At 49.0% G+C, this 20,366-nt stretch overlaps 1 protein-coding gene across 1 annotated transcript; it reads right to left on the bottom strand.

Moving 5' to 3' along the window:
• Positions 1-347: 347 nt before the first annotated feature.
• On the bottom strand, positions 348-6,446 carry IRX6 (iroquois homeobox 6). Its single transcript, XM_057533700.1, has 7 exons — positions 6,402-6,446; positions 5,132-5,389; positions 4,339-4,448; positions 3,837-4,144; positions 2,441-3,043; positions 2,000-2,055; positions 348-506 (listed from the first exon to the last, which is right to left on the bottom strand). Exons 1-7 carry the CDS (start codon positions 6,444-6,446, stop codon positions 348-350), a joined length of 1,539 nt encoding a protein of 512 aa, XP_057389683.1.
• Positions 6,447-20,366: the final 13,920 nt, after the last annotated feature.

Below are 20,366 nucleotides of genomic sequence, written 5' to 3' on the forward strand. Positions count from 1 at the left end.
AGGTGGCCTGTTCCCTTCAGGTTTTTTTAACCCCCTCTTTTCCTCTCTGCAGCCTTCAAGGTTCTTAAAATCTCCTCCCAAGGATGCGGATCCTTCCCGTCCCAGACTTCAGCGGCCTGTCAGGTGGCAGGCGCTGGTCTGGAAGGCTGTCACTCAGCCACCTCAGGCCTGGCTGGAGCCCAACAGTGGAGACACAGCTTCCCGAGGATCCAGCCCCTAGGCGCACACCCCAGCTGCCCTCCCTCCTGCCTTCCCGTCTGCATCAGCTCCCCGGACCTCCCCACTAGGGCGCTGTCCCGCGTTCGCCTCCGTCTCTCCTTGTGTGCAGCGGCGAACGCACTCGCTGGCTAAAGCCGAAGCCACTGCGCCGAGGACACGAACTCAGGGCTGGCATCGGCATCTTTAGATCTCTCATCTCCGCCCCCGCACTCCCCAGCCCTACTCCAGACGCTGCTAGCCAGGGGGACAAAGCCCCCTTCCTCGCTCGTCAGCTCCCATTGGTTGGCCTGTACCGGAAGTGTTTGCTGGCACTAGATTAAATGGAAAGAATGCCCCCTCTCGCCTCTCATCGACCCGGCAAGCTGTCACACTTGGCCGCTGGGGCGGAGGGGAGGAGCGCGGGGGTCCCAGCGGTGCGCCCAGGGACGGACAAGAGGATCGCCATCGCCCCTCCTCCCAACAAACTTAAAACCCAAGTACGAACCCGGAAACAAATGCAGCTTCCACACAAATATCCTGACGGCTCCACGCCGCCCCTTCCCTGCCCCCAGTTGCCGCCCCCCTCCCCAACTCCCAGGAATCGGCCGGGCGTCTGCCGGGCTCTGCGAGTCGGCTGGGGCCGCAGTTCGGTGGGCTAAGCCGCAGGCGCCGCGGCCTTGACCATTCCCTTGTCAGTTTCTCTCCCAGCTCCGAAAGGGACTGAAATCTGCATCCTGTCCCCAGAACCACATTTCATCCTCCCCTCCACCCCGACCTTACTAGGCTCCCCTGGCGCAAAGAGGCCACACAGCTTGGATTCGGTTGGATTATTTTTAAGGACACAAGGAGTGGGGAGGGGGAGAAGACCCACGTGGTCCTTAGGGGCCAAGTCAGCATTGAAGTTACAAAGTGAGGGTGATGGGAGTGAGCAGGAGAGGGAGTGGCTTCAGACCCCGAATCCAGAGGGGAGAGGGAGACTTGGATGCTGAGTCCCTGCACGGTGCAGACTCGCCAAGCCTTCCCACTTGACCTTCCCCAAGGTGCCCTGCCACCTCCTCCGTGGGATCGGACAAAATGCACGTCTGCCAGCCACTCCCAGCTCTGCGTGCGAGGAGGGCCGGTAGGAGGGTTTCTGTGTGTCTGTCTCTTAGGCAAAGTGAGAGCCTCAGACCCTGGGGAGGTCTCTCAGCTTCTTAGTGTGGAGGTGAGTTCCAAAAAGTAGGGCTTATTTCCAAGATTCTTCTGCAAATCGCAGCCATTGCGCTAACCTGCTGAGAGAGGAAAGGTTGATTAAAACCCGAGGGCCACTTGGTGGTGATTCCTAGGAAATCTGAGGTCAGTGATGTCTCATCCAAAGGGAATCAAAGGTCTAGAGGCAATTTGCTTGCCAGAGGTAACATTTGGACCCCGTTATGTGTAAATTCAAATAACAGTGTAACCCAATTTTCTAAGCCAGTAGCTAATCCTGAGAGAAATTACTTCAAAGAGCAGAATCTGACAGTAATTGCTGGAGGCTGCCAAATGCTTCGGGAATGTCCCTTTGTGGGGTGAAATTCCCTTCCACCAAACACAGCCACAGAACCAGCCAGGGGCAGGAGACACTGATTGGCGGTCCTGCCCTGCTTGGGGGTGAGCTCTTGGTGGGGGGTGCGGGGCTTTCCAGGGACAGCACCCACCTGAGCTACGCCCCTAGGGATTTAGTGGGCGGCACAGAGGGCTGCAAGCTGAACTTAAGCACTGGCCTTGAACCGACTGTAGGTATCTGGCCCTTCCCCTCAGACTTCCGGGAAAGCCCTGGTACCTGCCTAGCCCTAGCAAAGTCTTGGTACCCGAACAGCAGGAGCCAGCTGGCTTCCTCTGAAGGGCAGGCAGGGGACAAGGGTGCCTGTGCCGGAGAGGGTCATGGTGGTGTCCACCTGGCACACTGGGCTGACCAGTGGCGAGATATTAGCTGTCCATCTCTTCAATGACTTTCTAAGGGTTTTCTAGGCAAGTTACTGTCTCATTCTGAGCTTAGTACTATTATTTGGTTTTAAGATTCGGTAACTAGAACTTTTATCTCTAAGCTTCTGTTTCAAGGAGTGCTGTGAGACAATCTTGTGCTAGGTCTGAACCTGGGCGTGCTGGAGAGGCAGAGAGGGTGTGCAGCGGCTGGGCACCCGGGGGGTGGGTGGATGGATGTGTGTGTCGGGGGAAGGTGTCTTTTGGACAGACGCTCCCAGCGCCGTTGGGGGTCCACTACCTTCTGCGCCCGACTGGTACTGGCACCGCACTGCCGGCGCCCTCCTCCGCGGGCACGGCGCACAGTCCAGAGGCAGGCCCTGTTGGGCAAACGAGGGGTTTCCAAAGGCTTTGGCTACTCGGGAAGACTCTTCGCACGCGGAGTCCCTGGGGACCGCGGGTCGCGCGCCGGGGCCTGGAGGCTGTCCGGGAATCAGATGGCACTCAGGACTTCGCGGCCTGGACAGGTTTGGAGGTGCCCCTTCGACGCCGCTGGCTGCCGCAGTGTGCGCCAGAGACCAGATGCGCGGTTTCTCGCTGCGGGGGTAGTGCATGGTCAAAGTGCGGCCTCCTGGCTCGGCCCGCAGGAAGTCGGTTTCTCCCGACCTGGGGGGCTCAGTGAACGAGAAGCGGGGCGCCGCCAGACTGCACTCCCTGCGCTCCAGCCGGCCCTCTCGAGCTGCGGCACCTTGTGCCGCCGGCGGCGACTGAGTGTCTTGATGGAGCTCAGCCAGCCTGTCCGTAGCTGTGGCCACTGCCTCCTCTTCATCCGCCTCCTCTTCCTCTTCTTCCTCCAGGTCTTCCAGGTCACTCAGCCCCCGAGCCTCCTGGCTAGCAGAAACATCTGCGGGAAATCAGGAGCGAGTGAGAAAAGCCCCAGGCCCCAAGGGAAATCCTCGGGAGTGCCCATCCCTGAGAAGCTTTTAGCAAACGCGCTCTGCACTCAGGGCATTCTCGGTGTAATTCACCAGGATGGCCACACCGCCTCCTACATTTGCCCCCGGGCTGCCGGCGCGCCGCAGGAAAAGAATTCCCGCCCCTAAGACCTGCCCCCACCCTTTGGAAGACTCCTCCCCTCCCATACCCCAAGGAAATGTCCACTTTTCGCTGCCTAAGACCTGGATCTCAGTTCCTCAGCCTTAAAAAAGCAAGGGAAAGTTTTTACCCAGTTCCAACACCCACAGGTGGCTGGTGTGTATTATTTAATTGAGAAAATATTTACTGAGTACCAACTATGCGCCAGACATCATTTAGGCATTTAGGTATTAGGAACTTAGAGACTACAGCAGTGGATAAGACACTTTCTAGGGGAGGTGACATCCCTGAGGGGGTAAGTATGGCACATAAAGTAGGCTGACGTGATAGAGAATAACTTGGGAAGCTAGTTGGCGTGGGTGGCCAGGGAAGGCTTTTCGGAGGTGGCACTTTCAAGTCGAGAAGAAGCCGGCTCTGTAGGGAATTCCAGGCAGAGGGAACCACACAGGCAAAGGCCCCGAGGCATGCAGGGGTTGCACGTGCAAGGGTAAGCAAGGGGGTGCCTTCATAAAAGCTACCCCCACGGGGTGGTTGTGAAAAATCCAATTAAACTGCTTGATGGCTGGAAACCCACGCAGGTTGGGGCAGTGAACATTCGGTACCTTTGGTGTCACCATTTAGGCAGCCCAGCAATTCCTCTGCTCCACCCTCCTCCTTCCTCTCCTCCCCGCCTTTGTTCTTGGGCGCCCAAGTCATCTTGTTCTCCTTCTTGAGGCGCCGGCGCGCGTTGGCGAACCAGGTGGACACCTGGGTGAGGGTCATCTTGGTGATGATGGCCAGCATGATCTTCTCGCCCTTGGTGGGGTAGGGGTTCTTGCGGTGCTCGTTCAGCCAGGCCTTGAGCGTGCTAGTGGTCTCCCGGGTGGCATTCTTTCTGCGCCCAGCGCCACCCAACTCCACCGCTCCGTACCTGGGGGAGAACTTGGCTCACAGTTCTGGGGTGAGGAACCTGGGGCTGCAGTCAGGAGACTGTTTACGTCCTGGAAGTGAGGTTCTGCTCCCCATCCTAGCACACAGCCCCCCATGCTCTGTGGATTGGTCCTACCTTGGCCAGGGAGGGGGGAAAGGACTTGCGATGCCAGCCACCAATGCCCCATGCCTTACCGGTCATACTGGTACTGCCCCAGGCTCTGCTCATAGGGATAATAGGCTGCTGGTTGTGCCAGGCCGGGTGTAAAGTTCCCTGCAGCCTCCTTAAATTCATACTGTGGATTCTGGTCGGGGAGGAAGGAAGAATTCAGAACTACATCTGGGGAGGAGGAGGGGTGGGGAGTTGCTAAGGGTGTGAACTCTGGAGTCAAGTCTGGTTCCAATTGCAGTACCACCACTCGCATTGGCTGTGTGATCTTGGGCACAGTTGTTTAACCCCTCTATGCCTCAGTTTCCCCTTGGTAAAATGGGATAACAATAATGCCTAGAGGTTATTGAAGAAGAATGCTTGACAGAGTTCCTGGTGCAGAATAAGCAGTAGTTAAATATTAGCTGTGAAGATTACTGTTACTACTTGTGCCCCCCAGCCCCTCCCCCCTCCCACCAGCTGGGGAACTTTCTTTACTCCCCTTCCAGAGCTATTCCCTGACCCTTTCTATCTCTGTGACTTTGGGTAAGGTTATTCGAGCCCCTCTGCACCTCAGTTTCCTCATGTGTACCCTGAGCCGAGTGATGACTTGCCTACCCCACGCAATTAATAGAGGTACAGATGCTTTCTAAAGAGGACGGACTCCTGTAAACTGTAAAGATTTTTTTTTTCTTTATATACAATCCTAACCTTTTCCTTTCCTCGGAGTTGTGCATCCTTCCTAGATGCAGATATCACACTGGATTTCGCCCCTGCCGATCCTGCCCCCAGGAGGGTAGGTTTTGACGCACAGACCCAGGCTCCACCCCAGCTACTCACCAGCGCCCCGTACAGCGTGGGCGGCTCCGGGCTGTAGGGCAGGTAGCCTGCGTAGCTCTGGGCAGCTGCAGCGGCCGAGTAGGGAGCTCCATAGATGCCCAAGGCCGCGCCCAGCTCGGGCCTCGCACTGCCCAGCAGCCGACTGTCGTAGGGTGCGAAGCAGAGCGCGGCCGCCGGGGTGGAGCCTGAGGCCACATCTGGGACCGAGCGCGGGGCGGATTCGCAGCAAGTGGCGTTGGAACTTGCAGACACCAGAAACTACGGGGGCGAGAGAGGGGGCACCGGAGGTCAGAGACCGGCGCCTCGGGCTGGCGGGAGCCAGCGGCGGAACTGCCAGATCATTCCTTCATTCAATATAAACTAAATGCCACCTTGTACTTGTGTTGACCGTTCTGCTGAGGACTGGGTCAGGAATTATCCGTAGACGCAATTTATCCAAACTGCCTTTATAAATACTCCTAAACCTCTGCTAAAGCTCCAGAGTTCCAGGGGCTCCGGGTCATGGGAAGGTTCTAAAACCCATATTACAGAAGCCAGCCTCGGCCAGTTCCCTCGCGAACTCTCCCTCCCCGGAGTCACAGGATCCTACAAAGGCCGAACTTGAAGGTAGTCTTGGAGACCACGTCTCACTCCTGCTCCCATTTTATAGATAGGGAATGAGGGCTAGAGAGAGTAGGAGACTTATCCTAGAGCACAAAGCGGGGCAGAGGTCAAGTGGGACTAGCCTTCTGGCACTCTGCAGAGAAACTGAGCAGGGGAGGGCTCTCCAGAATTTCCCCAGGAAACCTTGTCACTGTACAGTACCCACCCAGGTCTGGAAAAATCGAAGGAACCAGAAGCAGAGCGCCTGGACCTGCCCATGGAAAGGGAAGGAAAAGAACAGAGGACAACAAACGAACAAGCCCAGAATAACAGTGAGACGGACAGGGCTCTGGACTGGAAGTCTGAGACTCTGCTGGCCACCTCGGATATCTGTACAATAAGGAGGCCTCTCTGTAAGACTCCCGAGTTCCCACCCACCTCACGCAGCTCGCGTGGCCAGAGTGCCCAAGTTTCGGGTCCCACGATTTTCCAGCTTACACTGGGGGAGTTGAACGTTCTCAGCCAGGGATTGGGGCTGTCAGAGGGGTCGGTGGTACATTACCCAGGTGCCCGCTCTCTCTGACTTCCCCGGGGACTCGTGGGAGAGGGGGGCGTTTAGGAGCAGGCTCCTGCACTAGGCGCTCCCTCCTTCCAGCCTGCCCCCATCCCCCAAGGGGGCGGCTCTTACCTGGGAAGCGCTGCCATAAGGGTGTCCAAAGTGCGGGAAGGACATGGTGGCTGTCCGTGACCCACCTCCCTCTTCTCTTGCGAGTTCCCGCCTCTGCCCCGCGGTTCTGCGCCTCCAGCCGTCCGCGGCCTCGGTTCCTTACACGGTTGCCGGTGCCCAGCGCCGGCTCCTCCGCCCGCTTGGCGCGACTGGAGGCAGAGCCGAAGGCAGCCCGGCTGCCGAGCCCTGCGCTCCAGAAGGGTCCCCTCCGGCCCGCGTGGTCCGGAAGACAGAAGGGCCCATGGATGGGCAGGGGAAGGGAGAGGATGCGGGTTTCCAAAAGCGCGCGGTGGCGAGGCAAGGTGAGGCGCGGCGCGGGGCCGTGCAGCTCCCGAGGTGCCCCAGTCCAAGGTGGCCAGAGGCTCAATGTGACGTCACGGTAATCCCGGGCTGCCAGGCGGGCCCCCGAGCCCTGGGGCCCCGGGCCACCAAGCCTGCCAAGCGCAGCCAGCCCGTGCGCGCGCGCGCACTCACCACACTCACACTTGTTCCTGGAGGTTTGTGCAGCTGGTGAGGAAAGTCAAAGACCCTGACCCTCTCTGCCTGGCGCAGGATCCTACCGTTTTCGCCTTAAACTCACGCGCGCGCGCACATACAATCTCACCAAATTACCCGGGAGAAGTAGCAGAAACGCCTCCCACTGTGCCGCGCAGGCCCCGGGCGCAGCGCTCTTACCTCCTCCCCTGCGGCCCGGAGGAGGAGAGAAGCACCGGGCAGCGAGGGAGGAGAGAATACAAAAGAAGAGACAGGAGAAACTACAGGAGAAAAGTGGGGGAGAAAGGCTAGAGGGAGAAGGAGGAGGGGAGAGGAGAGAGATGAGAAGTCTAAGTGAATAGAGGCGCGCGGGGGAGGGGAGGAAACAGGGGTGGGCGAAGGCTGGGCGGAGGTTGAAAGCTGGCAGGTGGAGGAGAGCAGAAGCTCGGGGGAGAAGCCTCCAGCCCGCCGCCCCCGCCCCCGCCCCTCCGCTGCAGGAAAGTTTGTTCGCGCCACAGGCCCCGAGCTCGTTGGGGCAGCACTGGGCAGCGTCAGTGGATCCCACTGTTCCGGCCGTCTTTGTCCTCGGGGACCTGGCTCTCCGCCCCAGTCTCCCTAGGACTCTAGCTCGATGCACGCTCTCCATGCCCGGGGCTTTGCCAGGGCCTTGACCCCGGGGCTTCTCTGCGGCTTTCAGGCCCTCCAATAGGCCGAATAGCGCCCCCTCGAGGTCAAGGTTCAGATCCCCCCTTCGGACTCTGCCAGGAAAGGCGCCAAGTCTGACCCCCGGCATCTGCAGGCCACGGGCTGAGACTCCTGGGCGTCTCCTCCGAAGGCGAGACTCGGCTGCCTCGTGCGCACAGCGAGCTGTGTCCACGGGGCAGCGGGGAGCCGCAGAAAGGCGCTGGGGCCGAGCTGCAGCCGCTGCGCTCCGCTGGGGGTGGCGCTGGCGAGCCGCGGTTCAGCGCGCGGGGAGGGCGGCCCATGCCCTGCGCTCCGCTGGGTCGCCTGGCTAGGCCTAGCGGTCTGACCACCCCCTCCATCCCAGGGGCTCTCGAAAGGGCACTGATGGGCGGACGAGCTCGTTGGTGCCTGGGAGGGGGCCGCGTCCTCTAGGCCTGGCTCCCGGGCAAGCGGCCGGCAGTTTGCAAGCACCGTAGATCCTGCACTCCCAAAGGCTCAATCCCCAGGCCCGGAGCCTCCCCGCTGAGGGCCTCTGACCTGCGACGTCTGGGGGCGTAAAGGGGCTGCCGGCCTGGTGGTGGTGGTGGGTGGCGTTTCGGGGGATGCTACCGGGATCGAATGCCTCGCCTTTCACTCACGGGGTCACCGCGCTTTACAGTTTACAGAAACGTTCCCCCAGGCGCTCTCTGCACCTCCCCGGAGGAATCGGGGCGGCTGGGGTGGTTCAAGGGCCCAGCTTTATCTTCTAGTTGAAACGCAAGAACGTGTGGCGCAGAGGTTAGGAACAACCCGGATCTCTGCCCTGGGTTCTGGCGAGGCAAGGAGGGAGCCCAGGGACGGACAAGGTTTGGGGCCCTGGCCCGGAATCCCTGGCCGTGAGCTTTCCTCCGGCACCTTTCAGAGGAGACTGGTAGGCCCGGAAGCCAGCGACGTCTTTAGAAGGATCGGCTTCTTTTTTCTTTACATATTCTGCAGAACGCGCACCGAGCTTGGATAAGTGCAAACCGAAGACTCCTCCGCCTAAGAGATTATTAACAGGAGGACAAGCTCCATTCTAAATACGAACAAACCCAGCGAGGTTTCCTGGCTGCTGCTACAGTGTCGTTACCTTGGAGAAACCTTGCTTTCAACCCGGGAAACTCCTAGTTAGAAAAAGAATTATAGTTATCGCCAGATTGATTTAGTGATAAAAATTCACCGTAATAGATAAGATCCCTCGATTTTTCAAAATGCACTTTGGAGCCATCTACACGTTTGCAGCTTGGATACATCTAAGCTATTTTTTAAACGTAAGAATTGGAGAGAATTCATTAGATTAGTCCCTTGGGGAAGATTACTGCTAATTAATTAATTGCAAACATTTCCAGAGGGAAGGTATGTCAATTGTAAAGTAATAAAATTAGGTAGTTGAAATACTTACTCAGCAACTTTGATTGCCCATTCGTTCCTAAGCAGACTTTTTTTTTTCTTCTTATGACATAAAAATGGGGAGGGTGGTGAAGAAAAAGCATTAGTTCTGTCCCCTGGCAATCTGATTGCAAAGGAGAAACTACCATATAGAATTTATTGATTTTCAGCTGATTTATAAGACCTCTGCGGTATCAATGCTGTGTGCAGGGCCTCCAGGCCTACCTCTTGTCTTTGCTCTCTAGGATTCGAGAAAAGCAACAAGATTTTTCAAAAGAGAAAGAAAAGAGGAGGAAGAACAGTGGTGAAGTGAATTGGGAGCTGAGACTCTGAAGATGCTTCAGCATTTTTCTTCATCTGCAGAAAAGAAGACAAACAAAAGAGCAGGTTTTCTGTTAAGGCATCTTTCTATTGTGTCCAAAGTTGCTTTAAGGTATCAGGATGTCTTGGGGAGGAAGGCTGCAATTTCCAGGCATGGGAGACCTTGATTTAGCATTTCTTTCCTGGGGAGAGGCTGCACCCAAAGCAAACCTACCTGCTGCCGCTGACATTTGATTGTCACCAACTTAAAAAGGGGTCTATGTTCCCTAAAAAGGGGTCCTATGAAGTGTGCCTTTTCCCATTATTTTGGGGCCCTCATTACAAAACCAAACCATCAGGTTCAACCAGTATCAACCTCTGATTGGCAGAAACCTCAGGTGAAAAGAAGTCTTTCCTGGAAGGTGCTTCAGGGAAACTGCCGTGGAATTTGCTCTCGTCCTCCTGACTGTCGACAGGCACTCACCTCTGCAGCCAAAGTGCTCTGAGCTTCTCCACCGTGCTGGCTTTTCATTGCTTTATTCAGCGCCGACTAATTTAGTTTCGGGAAAAATGCCCAATTGTCTATGTGTACGCATTGAATTTTACTGAAGCAAGTAAATAAGCCTCTGAAATACAGACCCTCCCAGTTATATTCAAGGGAGTCATTCCACCTAACGTGTTTTATACAGATGATACAGATTCTTTCGTTGTATTATGCCACATGCCCTGATAGTTCCTCTAGCTGCTCATTAAAACAAAGTCAACAGTCAAAGGCCTATTTGGAGGAGGGAGAACACTAATCCACATCGTTTATTTGAAGTTCATGTTGCTTTGCTTGAAATGCACTGAAGGTCCTGAGCCGGCAGAGTAAAGGATGTGTCTTGACAGTAAACCTGAGTGCAGGTACCACACACACAAAAAAATCACATTGCACTATTTTGAGTTAAATAGCCATCATTTCCTAATGATTTAGAAAGACAGCACATTTTACAGGGAGGGGATGATCACTCCCAAATGCCCCAAATCAACTTCAAATGCCTCAAATCACAGATGGAATGCGTAAGTATATGGATAAAATAACACCGATGAAAATGTGCTAAATTATATTTTTTAAGTATGAGATTTTTAGTGACGGTTTTTGAACTGGGAAGAATGAAATTTCCTCAAATCTATGCATGAATGAACAAGTGCATCTGGACAGAAGCATCTATAATTTATACTGATCAGTCACCGCAGGTCTCCCCGAGTAAAACCGAAATGAACACTAATTGTTTTGACGGAAGTAGTGTGCATGGCATCTGATCGTGAAACACAGCGAGCCCCCTTGCCTGAATACATATTGTCAGCAGCAGCTCTGGCATCAGGAGGGGAAAATAAAAAGGCAATAATTCCCAGATGAGGGAGGGTGCTGCTGTTGCTTGTCAGGAAGGTGGCAAATAGAAAGAAAGAATGAACTTCTGGATAAAGTAAAAAACGAGACAATGCAGCGATCCCGGTGTGTCAGTGAGCCAGGTACAAACCTGAGCTTGGAGTTAAAAATCATAGCTTTTGCTATTTGCTATTCTTTTGCATTTGTAGCATGCTTGGGAGCTATCCTAAACACCCCTGCTTTACCTTACTTAAGGTTCATGATAAGGAAACTGGAGAGGTGGGAAGCAAATCTAAGATTACATAACCCGATAGATGAGAGAGGAGGAACCAGAATTCAGACCTCCCCACTTTGGGTCTTTCCACAAGACCTTATTTCAAACATACATAAAGCCAGATACAGCTGGAGATGTCGTGCCCTGGGATAACACAGTGTAATTTAGCAGAGAAAATATCTAAAGAGATGCTGCAGTAAGCACACTCGTTCAGGGTCTCTACTATGTGCTTTTATATCAACTTGTATTATGAAAGAGCTTCTGTAATACTTCGGGAGTTTTAGAAATTTGATGATGGTCATTAATTAAAATAGAAAACAGCAAACAGACCCAGCTGTGATGGATAAGAATATTAAAAAAAAAACTAAAAACACAAAAAAACACAAAACCAGCAACAACAAAAAACCTCTAAGAAATTCAGCCAAGATTATGTCTATATATCTATGACAGTTTATAAAACAATTAATGGAATTTGGTTAGTGACTAGTTTCAGAAAGATATACATATATATGACTGTATATATATAGTCACTAACCAAATTATGTATTTATATATATACTTATATACATATTTTAATCTTTGTTTTTGCATCAGTAGACTGGGGGAGGGGGTTGGTACATTAACTTCTCACTTACAAAGCAGGTTTTATGTATAGAAATTCTTGATTATTTTTATCTTCTGGATGGTGATATCTTTCTAATGATAAGCTCAAGGCATCTCAAGGAATTAAAATTGAAAGTTAATGACAGATGTATGGATTTGAAGGCCGGGGAACAGCTTTTGAAGCCAAAGTCTTTGGGAAAAAATATGCACGTAAAAAATAAAGACCTGAAAGAAGTCACACATAAGGACTTGCTAGGATAAGATGCCATGTCTTTTTTCCCCTTTGCGACAGGGCCTAGGAGCGGTCTTGAGTGTACACTTAGGGGACAGAGTCATGGCTTAGACAAGTGGGAAAGGGAGCTGATTTGGTGCTGGCTCTGACTCTAGCCAGGGACTGTGCGTTTTTGCATACAGCAATCTAACTGGACCGTTGCTAACAGGCAATTTTTAAAGATGCTATTTTGTCATTCTTCTTCCCAAAGGATTTCACTGTCGTAGACTTTAAGGCTTCAATTAAAATACGAGCAGCTTCAAGCCATATACATTTTGTCTGATTAGCTGCATTCTGCCGGTATTCTCTTTCATTGTGGTTTCTCCTACTTTTAGAGCTGAGCATTAGAACTGGCCAGGAGCCTTCTTTTTTTTGTGCCACCTGGGGCCCACTACTTTAGGGAAGCTGGGACCATTTGTGATGTCACGTGCTGGCCAGAGTAATTTATGACAAATCTTCACAAATCAATAAAAATATGGGAAGTATATCATTTCTAAAGGGGGGAAAAAAAAGAGAAACACATGAGACATGCCCATTAAGGGCATAGCCATTCTAATACCTGCATGTCTGCTTGGGTCTGCAATTAAAAACATTCTGATAATAAATCTCCTTGCAGTCTCTTTTAATGCTTTTAACTTTCCTGAAGGTTCAAATTGGTATCCCAAAAATGTGCCAGGACCGTCACAAGGTATTTTATAGACTCATAAATAAATACAGCAATTAATCTCTGCTATATTTCTTTCATATTTGATGACAATTTATTATGGCATTCACCCATTCGGTGCACAAAAACTCTAATGCACTTAAAATCGGATTTCAAACCAAACATTTTATGGGAAAATATAGTATTGATCATCCATTTAAAGATATCATGAAGATGATTCATAACCTGCTGTAAAAAAAAGATCTCATGAGAATCTTACAAATGAGTGGGGTGGTGGAATCGTCTATTCATAAAACCGGAGCTGTTGGATCTGTTCCTCTTGTTTTCTTCATCTATCTTTGAGCTTTCCAGCACTGATTGCTTTCATAAGTTGCTGTTTTATAAGAAAAATCCTTTTCCATGACATTTTTCATATGACAGAGGTTGTGGAATTTCTCAGTGAGTATTTTCTCATGCAATTTTCTCTCGAAATTCTGTCTGCAGGAAGAGTTTCAGGGGTAATAGAAGATGTTTCTGTTACTTGGAGTCAAAACTATTGTATAGCCCCCATGACACTTACGTGTAATTGACAGATGGTGGTGGTTCTAAGCAGTCTTGAGCCCCTGATAGTCTGCAGTCCTCCCATGCTATGAATGCTTGAATATCTTTTGTGCACACACAGTCCGGGTGAGAATATAAGAAAATCCCGGTGCTGGTCCTTCTCTTCAACTAGCACGTGGTCTGTCTGGGAAGAACAGCCCATATCATTCATTCAACGGATATTTACTGAGTGTCTACTGAATGCTGGGCATGGTTCAAGGAGGTGAGGATTCAACACTAAACGAAACAGGTTCCTGACCTCATGCACGCTGCATTTGAATGAGTTAAATATTCTAGCATCATCCTGAAATCACTTATCTAGCACCGTAATAATTTGGGAAAGCGGCTTAATGTTTACTGAATGCTCACAAGACTCTAGGCATGAGGTTAAGCACTTTTTATGTTACCCTTCCTTCATTCCTTCACCAAGCATTCATTGAGCGCTTGTTATTTAAGAGCACTGACTTAGGGGCTGCGGATTTAGTGCAGCGAGACTATGAAAATCCCTGTCCCCATGGGGTTTACAGTTGAGCTATAATGTATACCTGAAATTAGATATCATTTGTTTCGTTTTACAGAAGTTTGAGCCTAAGAGAGCTTAACTTGCCCAGTGTAATAGAGCTAGTTCTGAAAATCTGGGGCTTGAACTCAAGCTGTTGGCTTTAAAGTCTGGGGAAAATAACATTTCCAGTTGAATGCTTAATTGTTGAGATGATGCAGTTTCAAGAAATAACCACCTCACCTAATAAACAGATGATCCGAACTGCTGCTATGTTCTTTTTTATAGCAGGTGGTTGGCTTTCCCTAAGTTTTTAAGTCTATGCAATACCGAATATCTGCATAGAAATGAAAAAAAATGGAGCAGCTAAATAGATATTTTGGTCCTGTTGACACCAGCACCTTGGATTCTCAGCAGATATTCTTTACATTTGCTTTTGACTGAAGACTAGGGCCATATATAATGTCTAAATGGCTAGGAAAATACATCTCTTATAAATATTGGCTGATGGGCATAGGGGAGGGAGCAATACAGAGCTGGAATTTTAGGGCACCTATGACTCAGTTGCTTCAAATCTACCCATATTACATGGGTATTACATTACCCATATTACCTGTATTACACGTTCATAAGTTGCTTTCTTCTGTTCTCCCAGTCACTCCGGAGGTTAAATAGGGGAGGTTTTCTTATACTCTTTTCATAAATGAGCAACTGGGGTCCAGAGGGATTAAGCCTCTGGTTCAGGTCACATAACCGATTAGCATTTGAGACAACCCGGGAACCAACGGGTCTCTGAATTGATGCTTGTTCCTCTCAGGGGTTCTAGCACCTTTTGCAAGAAAGCATGAAGTCTGACCTTGGATTTCTATACAGGCTTTGGGAGGTAGCCTGGCAGCTCTTCCCATCTCTGCGAAGGTGGTACCTTGCTCTTTCATTTGCCTTTTGCTATATCAGATTTCCCTTGGCAGTTTTAAAGCCACACATGCTTCTGCTTTCTGATTGTTCAGGTTTATTCTAACAGAGAGCTCAGAAGAGAAAGTTTGCACTGTTCATAGCAATCACACAGGCACGGCGCCGAGTATGAGGCATTTAATCAACAGTGAAAAATCCACCAACAGGACCTTGGGTCTCCTCACCTGCATTTCTGAAACCCTCTGCCCTAAAGCTGGAGTCCTTCAGAGGGGGGGATGCCTATATCTGCTCCAGGCACATGCTGCTTCGAGTCTGCAGAGATGGAGACATTGGGCACAGTAGCCGAGAGAAAATGAACTTGACGGAGACAGCATGAAATACACAAGCGGGATTAGACTGTCAGTGTATACCGGAGAACATAAACCATTTCCTGTGTCACTCTCTAGCTCAAGGGCAGGGGCAGAGCAGAGGGGAAACCTGCAACTATAATTATGAAATATAAATTTATACATATATAAAGGGGAAGCCTGAGAGTGATATTAACCACTAAAACTCCCTTTACATTATAAACACCACAGGGATATGAAAAAGCAATGTGGGGATTAAGGGCATCTTTTTGCCTGGGGACTAATTTATTACTGTAGATTACGCAGTTAACGGAGAAAGGGAAAGTTGATACTTGGTTGTTTCTCTGTAAAAGTTAAATGTGAGTAACGGCAGGATCCCACCCGTGGCTGTAAACACTTGATGATGGAGAAAAAGGTGGCCAAGAGTTTATGGGAGCAAAGCACTGGTTTGAGAGACAATGCTGGAATCTAGCCCTGGCCCTGCCACTGATTGCCTGGGAGGCTTTAGACAATTCTCTCTCCCTCTGGAAGCCTCAGTTTACTCAGCTGCAAAATGGAGAGCCCGAGTTCCATGATCTACAAAGGTCCCTTGGGCTCACATCTCTCTTGGAGTCAGGTCACACTTCCTTTTCCAGGACTTAAAAACTCCTCTGCTACCTATAAGTGCAGACTCTCTGGAAACTTCTTTTTATCATGGATGGTGCATCGAAATCTTTTGAGCATCTTTAAAAAGCACACACGCCCAGCCTCGCCCTCTGAGAATTTGAGCAAGCCTCAAGTGTGGCCTGGACATCCATATTCAAGAAGAATGTAAAATATAGCAGTGTGTACATGTCAATCTCAAACTCCTAATCTATCCCTACCCCCACTCTCCCCCCGCCCCGGAACCATAAATTCGTTCTCTAAGTCTGTGAGTCTGTTTCTGTTTTGTAAGTAAGTTCGTTTGTATCATTTTTTTTAGATTCTGCATATAAGCGATATATCATATTTGTCTTTCTCTGCCACACTTACTTCACTTACTATATGATAATCTCCAGGTCCATCCATGTTGCTGACATGTACACATTACTGTATTTAAATTAGAGAAACCAACAAAGACCTACTATATAGCACAGGGAACTCTGCTCAATATTCTGTAATAACCTAAATGGGAAAAGAATTTGAAAAAGAATAGATACATGTATATGTATAACTGAATCACTTTGCTGTACACCTGAAACTAACACAACACTGTTAATCAACTATACTCTAATATAAAATAAAAATTTTAAAAAGTTAAAAAATTAAAAAAGAAAAAAAATTGAAAAAGGAACATATAAAATTGAAGTAGAATATTCATGTGGTAAAAAGCCAGATTACCTGTGGGAGATATGATTGTTTGTCTAATTGATACCCACTCCTTGCTTCTTCCTGGCTAAGCACGTCCTGATGTTGGCTGGGGTGGCCATGTGAAGTTGTAACCACCGGCTCCTGGATTCTAGCACCTTTGGATGGGGAACAGGAGCATGCCATGTGAACCAATTCCGGCCAATAAGATGTAGAGGAAGTCTGTGTGGAGGATTCTGGGAAAGCACTTGTTTACATGATAAAAGAGGACAGAAGCAATGGTGGCACTTGCCCTCTCTTTTCAGTCTTGAACATGGATGTGATGACTGAAGCAGCAACATTCATTCATTCATTGGTTCAACAAATGTTTATTGAGCACTAACTCTGTACCAGGTAGGATTCTAGGGTGCTGGGGTACAGCTGTGAACAAAAAAATTTCCCATCCTCATAGAGCTGACATTCTGGTGCAAGAGACAGACAATAACCAAGGTACACAGGTAAAATATAGAGATGCTAGACGAAGATAAATGCTGTAGAGGAAAAAATAAAGCAAGGAAGGAGAGTTACCAAGAGTGTAAGGTCAAGATAATTGCACAAAAGTAGCCCTGTTATCAGGGAGCCAATAAAACACTACCTCTGGACTTCTGGTTATGTCAGACAAATAAACTGGTTTTGTTTAAGTCTCTGTTAATTGGGTTTTCTATTACTTACAGCTGAATGAATTCCTGAGAGACAGTGTAGTGGGGTTGCAAAGAGACAAGTAAGTCATCTGATTATTTCATCCCCACTCTCCAGAGGCACAGATTCCTAACAGTTTCTTGGCTGCCTTCCAGAAATTTTCTGTGTTAATATAAGCCATATAAGTATAAACTATATATAATCTCTCAATCTCTCTCTGTCTGCCTCTCTGTCTCTCTCTGTCTGTCTCTCTCTCTCTCAAACACACACAGACACACACACACACACAATTAATGACAGTATAGCATGGGGGTTGGAGGTCTGGATGTAGGCAGCCTATATGTATTGCATGATATACAGGCCGCCTATATTGTGGCTCTAACACTTTCCAGCCATGATTATCTTGAATAAGTTTCTTAATTCCTGTTTTTCAATTTCCCCATCAAGAAAATGAGAATAACAAGCTTACCACAGTTTCTTCTGATGACTTAATAAATTATTAGGTAGAGCACAAAGAGCTGTCCCTGGTACATTGTGACCACTCAGAAATGTTTGCTACTTTATACACAATGAGTATCCTTCTATTCACTTGACCGTCTACTTGTACCTCTTTCCAACATGCACATAGGTATTCCTCTTCTGGACACGTGTGTATTATTCCTCAGCACAGAGATCAGTATTCTTTTCTCTTAATGCCCATGGGACATTTGAATGAGCCCTCCTGATGGACGACCATGTTCTAAAAGGACTTATGTCACACAGAAGCTGGTTAATAGCACAAGGAGAGGCTACTGAGACTGATCTTCTTTCTTCTTTGCTAGCCTTCCCTTTACACGGCTCCCTATCTTCTACTCTCTCTCACCCCACTCTGTACACTTTCCCCTTTAGTTATGTGCAGAGCTAGGCACACTTACAGGGCAGCATTTATGATACATTCTACTTAAGCATTTAAGAACTGGACCTTTGCAGACTTTTCCTCCATGAGGTTGCATCTCTTGTTTTAGGATGGATGGAGAAAGAAAGAAAGAAAGAAAGAAAGAAAGAAAGGAAGGAAGGAAGGAACCTAGAAGTCCTCTATCTACATAGACACATAATAGGTAATTTGGTGGCATTAATCCTATGAAGGAAGACGTATTTAAATAACAACTAGTCCAATGGGGGCACAAACATGAAATAAATCAGAAAATAATACCATAACACGTTAAGTGTAATGAGGGAGAATAAGCATAAAAGGCAATGGGAGTGACTAATCTTAACTAATTGTGCCTTATAGCTTGTGCAGAAGATCAGGAAGTGATCTGGCTGTGACAGGCAAGCTGGGTTTTTGATTAGAGAAGGAGGAGGGGACATTCCAGGTAAGAGAGGAAATCAGCATAGGCAGAGCCATGAAGTGAGATATTGGGGATCATAATAGGGTATATGGGAAGGCATGGATGGGATGGGGCCAGAGAAGGGGATGGGGCCAGAGATGGTGATGGGGGCAGACTGAAAAGGGTGTTGGGTCCCACTGAGTCTCTGATTAGCTGCTCTGGGATCTAGCAGTGTCATAAATGACAAAGCCGATGAGATGCAGCATCTTCTAGAGCTCTGACCCTTACCCAGTACACACTGTCAGCTTCTTTCCTATCCCACCCTCCAAGCGGTACCATTCTGTAGGGGCTCCAAAAGAAAGTGACTAAAGTTGCTGAGTTTGGGAGAGAAATACAGAAAAGTAGGTCATGGGCAGTGGGAAGGCTGAAGATGATGTGTCTCTGTCTTGAGGGTGGGTGCTTAACACAGGTATTAGTCAAGATTCTTTAGGTTGCTGCAACAGATGGAGCCTGGCTCGGTTAAGAACAAAAAGGTAAATGAGCAGTGGATGAAAGGATGAGTTAGAAATCCCACTTTAGGGAAACATATCCAGAGGTCTCAGCAAGAGGCTCAAAGACTTTCTCTCCAGAAGGCTGCCATTAAGCAGTCTCGGCCTCCAATAGCTATGTCCCTTTTAATAAGTGTCATATTCCTGAGAGGGAGAATCTGATTGGTCCATTTTTGGTCTAGTATAATTATGGCTGGACCAATCATCTGTGGCCACAGAATGATGGGGTGATGGTCCAAACTTGGGCACTGAGGCTTGAGGGGTCACCTGTTATGAACCAAGCAGCACCACCCTCCCCAATCCAAAATGGTGGATCAAAGAGTAAATCAGGGCAATCCCCAGGAGTGAAACGAAGCTGTCCTCCATTCAGGGCTTGGAGGGGGGCAGCAAGAACTACCTCTGCTGGATCCAGGCCCCACGAAATTTGGAATTCATAATTTACGAAGGCAACAGGGAGCCAACAAATCCATTCCGCACACATGAAATATTTCAAGTGAGGCACAAGGGACCTGGAGCAGGTCTTAGAGAAGACGGATTTACATCTGGCAATAAAATCCCAACTCCAGTAACCTTTGCACTTAGGTCTGGATTTTGTCTGGATCTTAAAGCTTTTATAAGTGTTTAAGAGCATGAACTCTGTAAGGTTTGGAATGTCTCTTGCCTTCTCTCCTCACCAGTGATTGGGCTGCCATGATAAGGTTGGGGGGTGCCTACCTTTCATTCTCCCAATCCTGGAACTCTTGGGTGATGTACTTAACGTTGCTGAGCTCCAGCGTCCTCACCTGTGAAATGGGGTTGCTCCTACCAACCTTATAGGACGGTCATGAATCAAAAATCCAGAACACATTTGGAAGCATTTTGTAAAGCAACAAATGAGTGAATGTGATTATTTTGTGATCTTGCTGGAGTTTGGTTTTGGAGGTAGAAAATCATTGCTTTGGGTCTCAGCTTTGCTTAGGAAAGTCACCTTGCCTCTCTGATCCTCAGTTTCCTCATCTAGAAAATGGGGACAATAGTGCCTATCTTGTGATGTTATTGTGAGGGTTAGATGATAATGCACGCAAGTGGTCTTGGATGGGTCTGAGCACAGGGTCTAGGCACAGCACGTGATAATCCTCCCCAGCTCCCATGGAAGTGTTCAAGAAGTCAAATCTAACATTCATGGTGAATGTGGGTCTCTCCAGGCACCAAGAGGCCTTTGGAGTCCCTATTTGTGGTAGATATTTCTAGCACTCACCTATATACTTCTCCTTTCCTTCTTGGTATACTGGAGACAACACTTCCAAGCCTCCTTGCCATTAGACAGTGTCATGTTATTAATCTGGGCCACAGAATAATGAGTAATGTGAGTCACTTCCAGGCTGAGGAAATGAGAAGTCTCTGTATGAGATGCCCATCATTCTCTTCCCTTGAGTCTGCAAATATGCAGGCCTCAGGTGGACATGGTGGAGCCCCTGGATCTCTGAGTCACTGCATGGAGGATGGTTGGCTTTAAGATTCTCAGACCTGTCACAAACTTTGCAAAAATTAAGCCACTGAGATTTGGGAGACGTTTGTTATCGAAGCATATTCTAACTTATCCTGATGAATATACGATTCTATTGCTTACTACCTATGTGATCTTGGACAAGCAACTTAACTTCTCTGAGTCTTCCTTTGTCTGTAAAATAGGATAAATAAT

This window comes from Balaenoptera acutorostrata, chromosome 19, assembly GCF_949987535.1.
Source record: "Balaenoptera acutorostrata chromosome 19, mBalAcu1.1, whole genome shotgun sequence".
NCBI classification, from domain to species: Eukaryota; Metazoa; Chordata; class Mammalia; order Artiodactyla; family Balaenopteridae; genus Balaenoptera; species Balaenoptera acutorostrata.